This window comes from Botrytis porri, assembly GCF_014898465.1.
Source record: "Botrytis porri strain MUCL 3234 chromosome Unknown BPOR_016, whole genome shotgun sequence".
Lineage (NCBI taxonomy): Eukaryota > Fungi > Ascomycota > Leotiomycetes > Helotiales > Sclerotiniaceae > Botrytis > Botrytis porri.
In genome coordinates, this window is record NW_024066090.1 from 186,536 (window position 1) to 202,633 (window position 16,098).

The 16,098-nt window shown below is 40.6% G+C and overlaps 4 protein-coding genes across 4 annotated transcripts; all 4 read right to left on the bottom strand.

Annotated features, from left to right (window-relative positions):
* Positions 1-313: 313 nt before the first annotated feature.
* On the bottom strand, positions 314-1,854 carry EAF01_010288 (uncharacterized protein; the record flags this gene model as incomplete). The annotated part of the gene is made up of 2 exons (XM_038918545.1): positions 314-673; positions 730-1,854. The coding sequence occupies 2 exons, from the start codon at positions 1,852-1,854 to the stop codon at positions 314-316; spliced, it is 1,485 nt and encodes a 494-aa protein (XP_038765770.1).
* An 815-nt stretch (positions 1,855-2,669) lies between these two features.
* EAF01_010289 (uncharacterized protein) lies at positions 2,670-4,668 on the bottom strand (the record flags this gene model as incomplete). The annotated part of the gene is made up of 6 exons (XM_038918546.1): positions 2,670-2,892; positions 2,950-3,278; positions 3,327-3,788; positions 3,883-4,183; positions 4,235-4,334; positions 4,392-4,668. 6 exons carry the CDS (start codon positions 4,666-4,668, stop codon positions 2,670-2,672), a joined length of 1,692 nt encoding a protein of 563 aa, XP_038765771.1.
* Positions 4,669-6,689: 2,021 nt separating this feature from the next.
* On the bottom strand, positions 6,690-7,175 carry EAF01_010290 (uncharacterized protein; the record flags this gene model as incomplete). The annotated part of the gene is made up of 2 exons (XM_038918547.1): positions 6,690-6,785; positions 6,984-7,175. The coding sequence occupies 2 exons, from the start codon at positions 7,173-7,175 to the stop codon at positions 6,690-6,692; spliced, it is 288 nt and encodes a 95-aa protein (XP_038765772.1).
* A 3,433-nt stretch (positions 7,176-10,608) lies between these two features.
* On the bottom strand, positions 10,609-14,444 carry EAF01_010291 (uncharacterized protein; the record flags this gene model as incomplete). The annotated part of the gene is made up of 2 exons (XM_038918548.1): positions 10,609-13,966; positions 14,242-14,444. 2 exons carry the CDS (start codon positions 14,442-14,444, stop codon positions 10,609-10,611), a joined length of 3,561 nt encoding a protein of 1,186 aa, XP_038765773.1.
* Between the last annotated feature and the right edge of the window lie 1,654 nt (positions 14,445-16,098).

Below are 16,098 nucleotides of genomic sequence, written 5' to 3' on the forward strand. Positions count from 1 at the left end.
CTTCATTTCCATCATAATGCATTTTACATGTCTTCCAATGCTCTCCCCTCCATATGTCACAAATATCCTATGGCGTATCGGTAGTATGTGATAACTGCATTGTTGATTGATATCGATGAGAATTGGGGTTTTGTTAAGCTTTGCCCAGAGCTCAGATTTTTGAACTTCGAAAATATTTAGTCAAGTACACAACCAAAGCTCATCAGTTTAGCGGTTTATTAGATATCAAATGATTCAACAAATTCATCTACGCCTTAATTAATTGCTCTTTGTCACCACTGAGAACTAAGGGCGTTTAACCATCTTCACAATGTCAGCCTGTACGCGAAGCTTCGCCCTTTTGATGCCCACTACTCAAGCCCCCCTTCTCATCGATACCCGGCGCATTTTCGTTCGTAACGCCACTATACGCAGGTCTCGAAGCGCCATTCGCCTGGGTAATATCTTCCGCCAAAGCATCTTCATAAGAAGGCGGAGCATCATTCAGATCCGGTGCCCCTGGCACTCCAACTTGAGGTGGAAATGCCGGATCAAAAGGTGGCGGCGCTGTGTTGACTGGAGGTCTCACTGGAATAGGGGGATGAGCTGTCATGGCGTCTAAAAGTGCCGCTGGTGGCTCTATGCCGGAGAAGATTTCGATTTGGAATCTAAGAGGAATTGATATTGTTTGCGACTGATTTTGTTAGTTTTTATTCTCATGCTCCTGGAGTATTTTATAATAAGACATACCTGAATTTCACCTGGGTAGCCATAACCCAATCCAACTCTCACCTCAAGTTCATATCGACGAGCAAGATTGCAAGTGACAAAGGAAGGGGCAACGGTATTTGGTAGAGGAACTGCATCCCATAACTTACTATCTATGGCTGTCTCACTACCGATCGGATCGTCCGGTGATCCAATAGGAATGGATAGCCCAGTCAAACTCATCACAACCCAAGTACTTGTTTCAACTCTAATCACATCTGAAGCCTTTACTTCAGTGGTACCGATAAGATTTACTTGCAAAGACATGAGAAATACATGCTCAGGGCTTGGGTTAGTTCTTCTAAGGAGAATCCTCATTGGTAAAGGCTTATTGCAAGTCAGGATAGGCGGACTAGGTAGTCTAGCATCGACTTCTCCTTGCGGGGACGTATTTGATAGCTGCTTAGGTCTCTTCGTAAATAGACCCTTTTTCGCATAGGCTGGTCCCCCGTTTTGGAACATATACGGCCGTTTTGCAAACGCTTCGTTTGTGGTTTTTGGAGGCCTTGGAGCTTCGATGGGTAGAAACTTAAATCCAATTGTTGATCTTCTATTCTCCTTGAACATTGAGGGTCTTTGTACGGTGACTTTGACATAATATCTTATCTCGGCTTCTCCCGGAAATCCAGTAAGTGAAGGAGGTAATGTCCTTTTGACATGTGTATACTGCATCTGTTGCATGCCCTGAATCCCAAGACCTCCAAACCCACTACCAGGACCCATTTGTTGCGAGGCCGGATCATGGCAGCCATTGTTAATCGGCAACTTGATGCGGAAAGGGTATTCATGTTGCCCCGCTCTTAGTGTATATGAACTGATGATTGCTTTGTTGGGAAACACTTCTGCGACCTTGTATAGAATCTTGTGGTTCTCCTGACATATTTCCTGTCTATCTCGCCTCGAATAAAGTGCAGGAGGATTGTTGGGACCTTGTGTATATAACATTTCTGGTGGTCTCGATAGACGGGTTTTGCTCTCCCCCTCGACCTTCACAACTATTCTGCTAACCGCTTCATCGCTTGTAAGGTTCAGAATAACTCTGCCGCTGATAAAATCGAGATTCGTGTAAAAGCTATGAGGATTGTCGAGTTGTATTCGAACAGACATTTTTTTATCACTAAATTATAGGGTGCGAAATAACAGTTTGAAGATTAGTATTTGATTATAGGAAATGAGTAACCTTTGAAAGCTTCCCTACAACTCCGTACTATTCGCACTGTTGGATGATTTGTGACAAGGCAAGTTTCAAGTGCTCAGCCTCGTTGCCCTTGATTGAGACTGCGCGTCCGAATTTCTTTGGTGTTTGTAAAAGGTTCGTACAGTTGAATACGAGATCCGAGAACTCCGAAAACGACCGTCAATGGTCAATCAATTTATGTTCGGAGCATGCATGTATGGAAGAAGCTCCATCCATTCTTTGAAGCTACTTGATAGTTCGCACAGCCCTGTGCGCTATGCGAGATGATGCTGTTTTAAGAATGACGCTCAGCTCACCGGGGGTATCTTGTAGCTTGTCCGTCAGCCCACATCTCCCATCCTTGTTGTTTACTTTAATCAGACTTCATCCCGTAGAAGTTATTGGTTGACATGATCGATATAAGGTTCATGAATGCAGTGGCAGGGCGGAATTTCACAGACTTCAATAATATCTACCAAGCTGCGTGATAATCTATTCCAATCTTCATTGAGGTTGGAGATAGAAAGAATCATGGGCCATCCAAGCTGGTAATGGAAAGATTGATACAGATCAGAATGTTCAATATCAGGTTTCTGCTGTTACATTGTGAAGAACCAGGCTCTCCATCGCCGTGTGGTACATTCAACTCGTGGCACATGAAGTTATTTCGTCCATTGTATTCGTTCTACATAATGAGTACTACGCTTGGTATACGGGGGCTGTCCCCCTATACTGTGCAGCCCGCTTACAACGACTGTCTATTCTGCGTTTCTATTCTCAGGCAACACATGGCCAAAAATGCTACAATGATCAAACATCCACTGACGTAAATAGGGATGCTTGGATTAGATGCTCCAACGTTAGCTGCGATGAGAGGAGCAATTATTCCACCAAGTCTATTCAATGAGTGGGCAATACCACAACCAGTTCCCCTACTGGATCCGGGGAAGGTTTCTGGAGTATATGCACTACATGTTGTTAGTACAACACAACAATTCCCACGTTTATAAAGCTGATAGACTTACTAAAGGATTCCAAACATGATATTCTGGAAAAATGATGCTGCGCAACCAAAGCCAAGCTGAAAGCTGCTGTCGTCACGAAGGGTGAAAAGGAAGAAACATACTCCTGCGATCATCGTTGCAAATGCCATTGGTATCCTACGGCCGGCTACATTGACAATATAGCAAGCCAAAAGGGACCCGGGGACAGCGGCTGTACTGATTATCAAGTAATTTCGATAAGTGTCGGATTCGCTTTCAGTTTTATTACCGCCTTTCAAATATTGTGGTAAGAATGAATTGAACAATGGATATCCTATCCCAATACAAAGCCAGATGATCCACAACAGAGCCTAAAAAATTTAGAATCGGAGAATTAAGATACTCGATACACAACTTACAGTATTTACACCCAATTCAGCGTTTCCAAACAGTGGAGAGATCTGCCTTTTTGTTTCTGGTCCAAAAGATGTAATCGCTTGACGTACCCGCACCTTGGTGCTTGACTTCACTACATTGGTTGCCTCTGCTGTCCCTCCTATCTCGTTGAGGATTTCTTCGGTGAGCCACGTTTTGGTGCCGTTTTTATGCGCCAGTGCACGAACAGATCTTACAGCTTCTGCTTGCCTGTTCGAAGCAAGGAGGAATTTTGGCGACTCTATACTATCAAACAACCAGCGAGAGATAGCCATTGCCAAAGTTATAGCACCCATGGTGTACAAGAAAAGTCTTAGACCACGTCTTGCTTCAAAATTTGATCCAAGGAAGAGCCATGCAAAAAGTGAAGCCACAACCTGCCCAATTGGCCACCATACTGACAGAAGTGTTAAGTATATACGGTCCTTGTGTGGTAGAAATTCAAGCTACTGAAACATCAGCAAGCAGCACTATAGAACATTAAACAAACGCAATGTCTCGAGTTTGAGGCAGGGCTTCACTTTGAGGAGGTTGACGTACAAACATAGTCCCATCCACTGGCAGGCTACCTCCTACTCCAAGTCCAAGTAGTCCGAGAAAAGCTGCCTCGGCGATGAAATTTGGTGCATTTCCTGTCAAGAAGGCAAATATTCCAGCAATGACTAATGTTGAGTTGAAAGCGAGTCTTCTCCCTACTTTGTCCGATCCAAAACCCCAGCTAATGGCGCCAAGTGACAATCCAACATTCAAGACGAGAGTGGCGTACCGAACATGTTGGTCAGATACACCATAAACAACAGAGGAGGTAGGAAGGATTAACGCTACTCCCTGGAGCCAGAGACTAATTTTCATCAGGTTCTATCATTTTCAGGAAATGGGGGGAGAAATATACTTATCCGCCGCCCATCCCAGACCACATAGTACAAACAAAAACCATTGATACTTTCCCATACCAATATCACTGATTGCAAGCTCTAAAATTCTAGATTTTACTACTGGGGAGTCAGTATGCATATTCTCTCCAATAACTTATAACATTAACGACACACATTCTAAGTTTGAAGCTGATGACCCAGTTCCTCCAATCACATCCCTCAGCTCTTCTACTGTACGTGCAACTATTGGTGTCGAGCTATCTGCACTTTCCTGACTGCTTGTACCAGATGATGGCGAACTTCCATCACTCTCTTGTCTATTCAGGCCATCCTCAATTGATCGCCCCTTCCTCTTGGGTGCATTAGGCAGCTGCTGTATGTGATCTATGGGCTTAGTAGCATCCAGATATTTGGGCTTTGGTTCCCCGATTCGCAGACCGAGAATCTTCATTTTCACTCCGAAGTTGTGTGGAAGTTGCCTGGGAAGTGGTGCTTTTTGGTTGGTTGATCGATTTTGCGATGTCAGAGGTTGCTTTTTGGGTGAGTGTGTTTAACTGAAAGAGCGAGTAGTGTTGAATGTTGCTTAGGACTGATGGAATATGTGATGCTGAGAGTTGCGAGCCGCCTCTGGTTGATTGATTGCGATTTTGCGATTTGATATTTAACACTTTCACCTGGAGAATAGTTTTCGTATCTTGGAGAATATAAATACTTTTCGATTGATTGATGCTACTATCCGAAGTCGAAGTTGCTACTGTCGATTATGTTTGGTAGATGGTTTATCGAGCTCCCATAATGTAGGCAAATGTGTATGTTTTCTGTTCTTATGTTTTCCGTATGCATTAAAAGTTCGATAACACAGGTGTTATGGATTTTGTGTATTTAAAAAAAAGTGTTGAAGGAGGGACTATTGTGGGATTGGGGTTTTAATGTATATGTCTGAATGGAATTTAGTCTTCGAATCGTGGCATCATTAACGTGTTATGTCTACGCTACTTTGGTGACTATTCTGCAAGTCATAAAGTTACTGGGCTCTTCTTGGCCTCAACTAATGCTTCAGGTGAGTCTTGGTTACGCGAGAAATATTGCATGTGCTATGGAACATGTAGTATTTATAAATGTACGATCTTATGGGTAAAATTAAGGCCTTTCACAGGCTCTAAATATTTGATATTTGGGGGAGATGAGTCTGAACTTCGCAGCAAGTCTAGATCTTTTGCGACTTTCGAGGTGTATTCAAGCGAGGCGAAATCACATCCTCAAACTTCATTTCGTATTGACTTTCCATTTTCTCGTCCGGCGACTGCTTTAAATTATCTTGACTTGGAAAATCATTTTGACGCACCGCACTACTGAAAATCAATCAATCAGAGTTTGTTCTATCCGAGAGAGACACTTTTAGCAACACTCAAGTGTCTGTATAGATGATGTCAGTATTAACTTTTCCAGGCATCTCAAACTCTAATTCTTGAATTACAGGTACTTCTCTGTCCTAAAATTGATGATGGGCAAGAGAGTTATATTGAAAGTTGTTCAAAAAAGCTTATTCGTATTAGCGAACGAGCTAAGTGAAGTATACTTCTGAATGATCGACGTCTACTTGGAGAGAACGGCTATCGTCGCTTCTCCCACTTTTTGAATGCTCGGTCGGGGGATTTGTTTTCTTTTTGGGGATTATGGTTGATGGTTTGATGGTTATAAGTATGTAAATTGCCTTTGGACTTTGGGGTTTCACAATACCGTATTCTTCTTCTTGGGGGGTTGGGGATCTGGGGATCGGTCTGTTTACTCTGTGTTATGTTGTGTTATGTTGTGTTATGTTTTGTTTCCTAGCTTTCAGGACTCTTTTCTTGTCATTGAACGCGATCCATCAATATGTTCAGATGGTATATCCGTTCTCTTGAGGTTTCCTAGCATCTCTATATCAGAAGTATGGATACGAATGCGTTACTACACAGTATCTTACCCTCCTCCTTCTTTTAAGAATCCAGAGCCTTGAAATTACAATTTCAATTGTCTTCCTATTCACAATCCCACTCATCTGTAGACTTCAAATCATGACCAGCAGTCGTTACTCATTGCAATATTACTTTCCAAATCCCCAAGCTATGAGATATTGACATACACATGATGTGCGTGTAAATTTTATAGTATACCTGTTATTTTACAACGAAATATGTCACATGAACAATGAAATTTCGAAATTTGGTCTTTATCTGTACTTCCAAGTTGGTTTGCCGTGGTTGATCCTTAGATTAGCCATTGGTAACGCATATCCAGGAATTTATCAGGCGCTCCTCGCTGATACTTTACACATTAGCTGATATAATTCTCGCCGATACATGTCTCGCTGGTGTACATCTCGCCGACGCACTCTTATCCAACCTACACCCCTATTCAAATCCCACTCCTCTTCACATCCCTACCCACGCGACCCCCTCATCACATCACCATTCAAACTCATCCATCTCACTATTCCTCCTCCTCCTTTTTCTCCCCTCCAAAATAATAAAACCCCTCCTCCGTCATCTCCAACCCCACAAACTCGCACAACCTATCAGCCGAACTCTATACCACGTAAAAGTCAGCCCCAGATATTCCAACACGATATGTTTTCCGCATATATATGATTCGGACTACTATTTCTCGCTTGATGTTCCGAATCATCTTTTAATTTCGCAGGAAAGAGAGAAAGAGAAAAAGGAACCAAGATATAGCAGAGGTAAAAAAATGAAGATGAGAAGGAAGCGAGGGGGAAAAACTAACCAACACAACCTCCGCAATACCCTCAAGTACCGTCACAGAAAGATTTTCAAAACTGTAATCTAACATGAAGAATGTCCAGATGGCGACGATGATCAGGACGCTGAAGAAAGTGAGAATTATGGTGAGGAGGTAGAGGATGCTGATGAGAAGATTTTGGAGGAGTTTTTGGGGGCGAAGATTCACGGGGGGCATGGTTGTGAGATAGGAAGGGAGGAGGATAATGATGTTGAGGGAGAGATGGAGCAATAGATGCTGGAGTGCAGATGCGAGATTATGAGAAGGAATTTATAAGTTCGTATAATGAAGCGTAGAATCTAGGCGTCGATGTTGATATCGATATTCGAGGTCGTTGATAAACTAATCCTCATACTGAGAAATAGCAATGAATGTTGAAACAATCTCAATCTCAATCTCAATCTCAACATAAATACAAACAGAAAGAACCATACCGATGGCCCAGAAATTTCCATATCTCCTTCTTCCATCCATGCAGTTTCTCTTCTGCTCTTGCCTAGCCCAGCCCATCACTTGAGAGTCAAGAGTTCTTTTACCCTCACCTCACACTCCTCCTCATCCGATGCGAATGGAGTTTCTTCATATTTCCTATGGAAGTATAACACTATATCCTATCCTATCCAACCGATGTAGGAAAGAAAAGGAAAGAAAAGAAAAGAAAAGAACTACTGCCTACTGCCTACTTACGACCTACTACCCAGTACCTTCCTACTTCCTACATCCTTCACATCGGAAGGCGAAAGATTCAACACCTGTACGCGGTGCCCTTTACAAACCTTCAATTCTTTTATTAGAATTTGAAGAGCTAAAATTAAATCCATTAAAATTTGCTTACTTAGAGCTATATAACATATCTATTTATATTTCCTTTTCGAAATTTTCCAACTTTATAAATCATTCTTGTCGATACCTCGATATTCTAATATACTAAAGTATATATTTCTTTTAAGTATGTAAGGTTTATTATAAAATAAAGAGGAGTAATACTGAAATGAGAGGATTTATTAGAAAAATAAGAGTTTTTGAATTTTTAAAATTTCTTTATATATATAAACATTTAAAATATTATAAATATTATAGGTTATGCGCTTAGCAGGAGGTAGACTAGGCTCGATTGAGAATAGTACTATATAAATAGTACTATATGAGAAGCTTAGACTAATAGAATATATAAACAGAATCATCATAATATATAAATAGAATCTTAATTTAGTTTATATATTAATAGATTACTTAATAAGTTTTATAAAGTGAGTATTAGAATAAGATCTTTCTTTAAACACTTAAGCTATCTATTTATACTTCTTTTATTCCTTTATATGATTTATAATACGTAGGTGGTATATATTAATTTAATCCAAAATTAGAATTAATTTGAAATTACTTTCTTTATTAATTTTAAGTTAACTTTTTAATAAAGAAAACTTATTATTATATCTGTTATTCTATATTTGAATCAGTTTCTACATGATATTTTAAAATTTTCAAAATAATGAATTGTAATTTCGAATAAAGAACTAATAAAGGATTTTCATTTTAATGAAGAATTCTTTATTTAATATTATAATAGTATTCTATCTTATAAAGAATTTTTGAATTTTTCTTATAATATCAAATTTTTATTTCTTTATAATAATAATGGACTTTTATTATTATAATCAGTCCTTTTAATATTATAATAATATTAATTGATTTAATTAATATTTATTAAAAACAACACCTATAATGAAGCACACTAATTGAGCACTATAGGGCCTGTATTTCAATCATTTTAAGCCTATGCTAGGCTTCACGAGCCTATAAGCTTCAGGCATTATGGTTTAAGATTGATCTAAAGTTTAATCAAGCGTAGGATATAGGTATCGCTAGTTTATTTGAGTAAAACAAAAACCAGTTTTTATAAATCCCAATCAAATCCAACAAATTATAGAGCCTTATAGTGTATATACCCTGAAAGAGTCTATAATCTCTTTCAAAATGACCGCGACCTTCGTACTTGAAGTCATTATTTATAATTGAAATATAATAGAATACCTCAATTAGTAAAGAAGGAATACTTTAAAAGACTTAATTATATAGAGAGTAGAGTAATTAATTAGCTATATAATATAGAAGTTAGAAATAACTATTTAGAATATATAAAAGCATTATAATACTATGAGATTAGGGATTTGGGCTTATTTATAAGGTTTTCCTTACAATTTGAGGTTTTTCATTTTATTTATAGGATTTTATCATAATTCCCTAGTATAGCTCGTCTTCAATACCCCTCGGAAGGTCTTCCCCTGAACGTTAAACAAGTACCATACCATATCATGTCATATATCCTCCACATCCCCCTTTCATCGCACTCAAAACAGTAAAACCTAAAACCAGCACCTTCTCAAACTCCAGCTCAACCCTCATCAAACCTTCCAATTCTCAATTCCCATTTCCCATTCTCAATTTTCAGCACTCAGATAAACACCTACCTACCTACCTATCAGCCTACTAGTCTATTTACCTATCAACTCAATCCCCCCCCTCATATATATTACTTCTCCCCATCATTCAACCATTCAACTAAGCGAATAAAAAATAAAAAATAAATAAACAATATTCCATACATACTATTATCATAGAGAGATCTACTATTACATAGTAGTATTTCTCATCATTATAATAATAATAATAATAATAATAATTCTATTTATATACCTATTCACCTAGTCCCTCTCCCTCTCTCCCTCTCTCTTCATTCACTCATCTACTATTAGATTTACAACTTTACAATCCAAAGCCCAAGAGTGCAGCTCAATTTAAAATCAAGAGAAATAGAAATAGAATGAAAGAATATTTACATACTGGCTTGATATGTAACTTACCTTACATTAATCTACCTGGTGGTTTGTCAAACCACATAAGTTCAAACATCCACCACATCTCACTCATCCAACAATCACTCCCTCATCTCGCCAACACCAATATCAAAAAATCAAAATCATCACTTTCTCCCTACCTCACTCACTCCACCATTCCATTCCAGCATTTCAAATTCACAAATTAAATTCTCATTTATTGTAATTACTTCACATAAACGTACGCCAAGTCTTGCAGCCAAATATCTAGCTAATTATTACAAATATACACATTCCATCCACTCTAGACCTAGTAGTCTATTACCCAGTGCAATCAATTAGACCAATCCCTGATCATCCATTCAAACTTCATGATAATCATGATCTAGGGGTATTTTTCCACCATGAAATTTGATAAGCCAAGCCCTACCATATGCTATTCTACCATGCCATTGTTCTCGTATGCTAAGAAACCCCCACCATACGCAACCGTGTTCAACAGAACGTTCATACGCCAAAGCCATGTTGTGAGATTTCCGAAAGAAGTTGAGAACGCCCTTACATGAAGAAGTAGCAAAAATTAACGTACGCCAAACGATTGGTTGTGTTCGTCCTCCATCCATTTTCCTCAAAATCAACGCCGCTAATAAGCACCTATGCAAAGAAGCTAATCCATCCAACCCAAAAAAAGCTGGCCAATTTTGTAAAACTCCACGCCGCATCGTGCTCGTATATTTGTGTGTGATCGTAACGAAAATCCACCAAAGAAAAGTTTAATCATCGTCCAATTCAATTATCTCTACCACGGCATGCGTAACGCCATTTGTTGATTTCTTTCTTGGCCTTTCTTCATCTATCGAATCGTTGTCATCGTCATCGGCGGTCGACTTTCGTTTATGTGAAGGTTGCGACTCGAATTTTGGACGCCAGGTACCATCCGCCGCGACTAAGATAGTTTTCACGTCAAGCTTATCTTGTTTCTGTAGTTCGTCTCTCACAGAAGCTAAAAATCCATCGTACCGAAGGCTGTATGGACGTGCATCCTCAGAGCACAGCGGGCACTTCCAAACGTCGACCATACAAGGTTGATCTGGTCGTTTCGGCTTGCTTGGGCGTGTCGACAGGAAAGTTGCGAGATCAAAACATTCCCGATGCAAACAATTTTCACCGCGAACGGGAATTTCAAAGATTCTCGAGGTAAAAGGATCAGTAAGACCAATCGAAAGATCAGTGACCACTATCGAAAGTTCATCATCATCCGTCGGGCCTGCAAGCTTCTTTTGAATCTCTTCCACGACTCTTGCTGCAGGAATGCTTTGTTCTTTACACCTGTCCATGATTTCATTGTGCTGTAAAATCTCAATCTCTTCCACAGCCAGAAAATATTCCTTTTCTTTATTTGTTGTAGGTAACTTGGGCATCGATATTGTAATCTCGTTGGTTCCAGAATTTATATAAGGCGTGATATCGATTGGAAGATCCCTGCCATGGTGCCATTTGCGTCTGGCCTCTAACTCATGGCTATTGATATCCATAAAGATCATTTCGGGCCACACCGTATCCGAAACAACCCATCTCGAAACTGGGATTCGATTTGCATCTGCGACTGCTGATACACATCTCAATCGAAATTGAAGAGATTGCGATTTGACTTCTCGGACCATTAGACAATCTTTGGCAACCAATTTATCACGAGAAATACGCGTCAATGCATCGGCAGAAATCTGGAACTCTAATCTGTTGAGTGAGGATTCGAAGGGGATCTTCGTTGGAGCCATAGGAAAATCCTTCACAAATTGATAAAACCTGCGAGAGACGCCATCACAACCAAGTTTAGGAGTATCGATAGTAACAAGGCGGGGACTGCGAAGATTCGCTTGATGAAGAGCTTTCATATCTGGATCTGGAAGTCCCTGAGAATGTATAAAACCAAGGGGGGGAATGAGAGATCTTTTCATAGGATCAGGCATGTTGCTATATTGTATGCATTCTTGCTCTTCAATGGTCATCGGCCTTGGGTACGGAGGCCCTTGGTTTCCTGGAGGATTACTTCGCATATAAATAGAACCATTCACCAACGGAGACATATGCTCGCCGGAAACACTATTATTTCTAGTACTATTTCTGCTAGCATTTCTTGATGAAACTTGCTGCTGCTGTTGTTGCTGACCAATGATTGAATGGCTATCTCTTCTTGGATGAGCTTGACGCTGAAGTGCTAAAGCTTGATGTTGGGCTTGCTGCTGTTGAGACATCTGATGCTGTAACCAATGCTGCTGCTGTTGATGATGTAGTTGCTGTTGATGCATTTGGATTTGTTGCAATTGCTGAGAACTCATTTGTTGGGTATTATTTGGGCTATACAGTGCTGGGCCATTCGCCTGTTGCATATATGGTTGTGGATAATGCTGTTGTTGTCTAGTGTCGAATCGTGGGTCAAGATTATACTGGCCTTGAGAAAGTCCCTGATTTTGTCCTATGATGGGTGATTGAGAACCATTACTCTGCAAGACTGATGGAGGGAATTGAGAGCCATTACTACGCATGACAGGTGACGAATATTGAAATCCTTGTTGGATTGGCGAACCCATCGATAAGGCTTGTATGGGAATTGCACTAGGTGTGTCTACACTAGTACGTGGCGTAATACTTTGATGGCTACCGGTCGCACCTGCCATAATCAAAGGTGATGAAGGTCTAGTGAACGAGGTTCGTATTTGACTTAATGTTGGACCAGTTTGACGGTTCTGAACATGAATTTGCTGAGGAGCATTCTGGTGGGGACTGAAAGTTGATCCCATTAGATGAGAGTATGATCCGTTTGGAATCCTTGCGATTTGGCCGGTGCTCGAGGGAGTCGCTGCTGCTGATGCTGTTGAAGGTTGCGGCGCAATATTCGTCATCATCTTCTGGCGCGCTTTCAATGATAACATCATGTACTTTTGCACTATGGCTTTAGTTCTCTCTTGAATCTCCCTTTCCGAGGGTGGTCGAGAAGTATTATATCGAGCAGCAAGTTCTCTATGTCCGGCTCTATCTTGTTCAAACACTCTTTCCATTTCATTACCATATTCATCATCCACAATATTAAGATTGCGCCTAGTCGCAGTGAATACAATATTCTGTAAAGTCGGTGATAATAGCCCTAATTCATTAATCAACTCATCAACTAGCGGCGGGTGGCCTCTGCTAGTACACATCCTCGTCAGTTCCGACCAATTAGAAACCAACTTTAACAGAAATGTGCCGACTTCTCGAACGATGCACCGATATGGCTCGGAATTTTTCATCAAATCAGCAAATGGACTTGGAAAATTAGCAAACCATCGAAGGTGATTCGGTGCCATGCCTTCATTGTCTCGTATCAGCTGACCAAGTATCCGAAACGCATGGGTTAAAGTCACCGAGTCTGGAAGCTCAGTTATGCCTGTGATATCTTTACGGCTCGTATCCCACACACAGAACAGCTGATGTGTTGCAACATAATGGGCGTCATCAAACTTGCAGGCAGTTTCCATCAAACTGAACCTTGGCTTTTCAAGCGCAGAATTCAAGCTGGCCATACCCCCACATTGTTCAATATACTTCTTTACCACCTCAGCACGGGGCTTTAAGGAAGGTATGGTAGGGCGAAATGATGGCCGCTGGTGAGGACGCTGCGCATGAGAAAGCATTGTTTGATCCACTTGACCCTGAACTGCTGGTAATATTTCCGAATTTCTTTTGGTAACAGATGGTACCCGACTGCTTATATTCGGGTCTGAAGAGGACATGGGCAGTGAATCCCGGGACGTGTTCCCAATTGAAGTGATATCAGCTGAGGTCTGCAGTTGAGAGATTTCCTCAGACAGAGGAGACCTTGCAGATATTGTCACTGGGCAAGGTTCGTCGTGTTCGCCTCTCGCTACGTCAGGGAGAACTCGAGGCTGGGCAATATCGGGATTTGAAGGTGTAATACATGCTTCTTGCAGAGCTTGACTTGTTGTGATTGTGGCATTCACTCTCGAAGAACCATGCGTGCCGGAGGAGGAAGCGGTGTGTGTGTTTTGAAGAGGGACAGAATTTTGCGCCAGTCCGGGACTCGATGATTCGTTGCTTGTTACTGGCGAAAGTAAAGTAGTGGTCGAAGTTCTAAAGATTACTGTAATTAGCCTCAAATCATTGAATGGAGATTCGTTTGTGATATGTGCCCGGTACAAGCAGGCATTCAAGGGTCGCAAACGGCATCTGGAAATAGAACCAGGATACCTGGCCCATAGCAATGATGTGAACTTCTCTAAGTCTGAAGCCCACGGGATACCGGTCCATATCTATCTATGAATACGTAGCCTTTGCGCCAACCACTCAATCCTATATTTTTGTGCTCGAGTGTGTAGTTTTGAGTCGGTAAAATAGATGTAGCGTACCTTTGAGGATTATTCGCATTGCTCTGATCTGACGGCTTAGTGATGCTAGGACGTCGTGGAGTCGGTCGAACTGGTGCCCCTCCTGCGATCATCCAAGATTTTTGTCGAGACCCGCCCAAAAAGGCGTTTAATGTGGCATTAGAGGAGACAACATCTCGTTCGGTCATGGCAGAATTGCCCTCTTTATCGGGCGGTCGGCGCATGTCTCAAGTTTGACGTTGGGAATTCATTGAATCCGTTTTGGTAACAATTCAAGATGGATGTGAAAAGCATTAGAGACCTTTCATGTATGAAGGTGTATCGAATGTTTTCTCCTCAATCCCTCGCCTTTGCCTTCACCCACGTCCACGCCCTCTGGTCCAGATCTTGAGAAGTTCTTTTTGTGGAAAAAGGAAAAGGAATCGAGCCCTGTCTTATAGCCTACTACCGTACGTGAGATGAGATGTTCTGAACAAGGATTGCCGTAAGGGACATGTGCTATTTTCTTTCTTTCTTTTATTATATGAAGGGATTAAATTATAACAGGAAATATGACAACAGAATTCAATGTAAATTGAAGAGGTTGCTTGTCCAAAGTTGTTGTTGTGTGAAGGAGACAAAGTTCGGAGGTAGATGGATGGATATTTGATGAGGTTCAGTATCAGTGTTGTAGAAGCGATAACAAACAACCTCAAAGGTGAATGGATGGTGAAAGTTTAATAACCAATAAGAATGAGATGTATCTATTGTAACATTTAGAGGTTAGGAATTTATGAAATAGGATATAACGTTTTCATTTGGATTTATTATTCAGTTTATGGAAGTATGGTTTCTCATATTGAGTTATTTGGGTATTTGGGTATTTAGGTATTTAGGTGTACTGTAGATGACATAACAGAAGGACAGGAGGATAAGGATAGGAGAATAGAAGGATAGAAGGAGAGAAGGATAGAATAACAAAAAGACTGAATGATAGACGGACAGAATATCTACATAGGCACATAGTAGTCATTTCCATAACTAGTAGTAATATGATTCCTCTTGAAAAGTATAAAGATACAAGCAACAATGAGATCATTACATGAGGGGAGTGAATGAGGGGTCTCAAACAGACTTTGCAGACTTTACAGACTTTACAGAGTCCACAAACTTGACAGACTTCACACACTTCACAGACTTCCAAGATTATTACAGTATACTCAGAGTATTTATCTTGTATGAACAATATACAACCTGCTCACCTCTTTGGCCTGCCTCGATCGCTTATTAGTTAGAGTTACTTCGCATGTTGAATATACCTATCTAGGTAGTAATGCTGTACACTCTTACATGCATCATGGATATATATGATGTTATGTGACATTCAAATTGCGAAGACTGAAAAGGCCATGAGAAGTTATTTGGTCATGTGGCGATGATCCTTTTTAGATATATTGGTGGTACTATTAGAAGTATTCTCTCGTGATACCTATCGACTACTGGGTATCGGAGGCTTGAAGCATACATTGAGAACTTGGAAGAAGCATGGATTCTGGAATGAATGAATGAATCACAATGGAAGTAGAGGGGATGTACACACTTATTCATAAGAAGAAGTACGATGTAAGGTCTTACAAGAAGTATTTGATATCCACGTGGTAACCTTATTATTCTAACTTTCGTCGTAGAAAGTCGACTATTCGAATATCGGTGGCAACGCAATGCGTTTCTAGACTACCGGGAAGTGGGATCACAATTCCCCTCCCAGGATTATGAAAAGACTGGGGGGTCATATTTATAGATCTCCGGTTGGCTATTGTCAGCGGCAAGCTGTTGGCTAAGGGTTATCATCAATTGTAGAGACTCCAGAGTACAGCTTACCTTGGCTTGAGCTTCTAC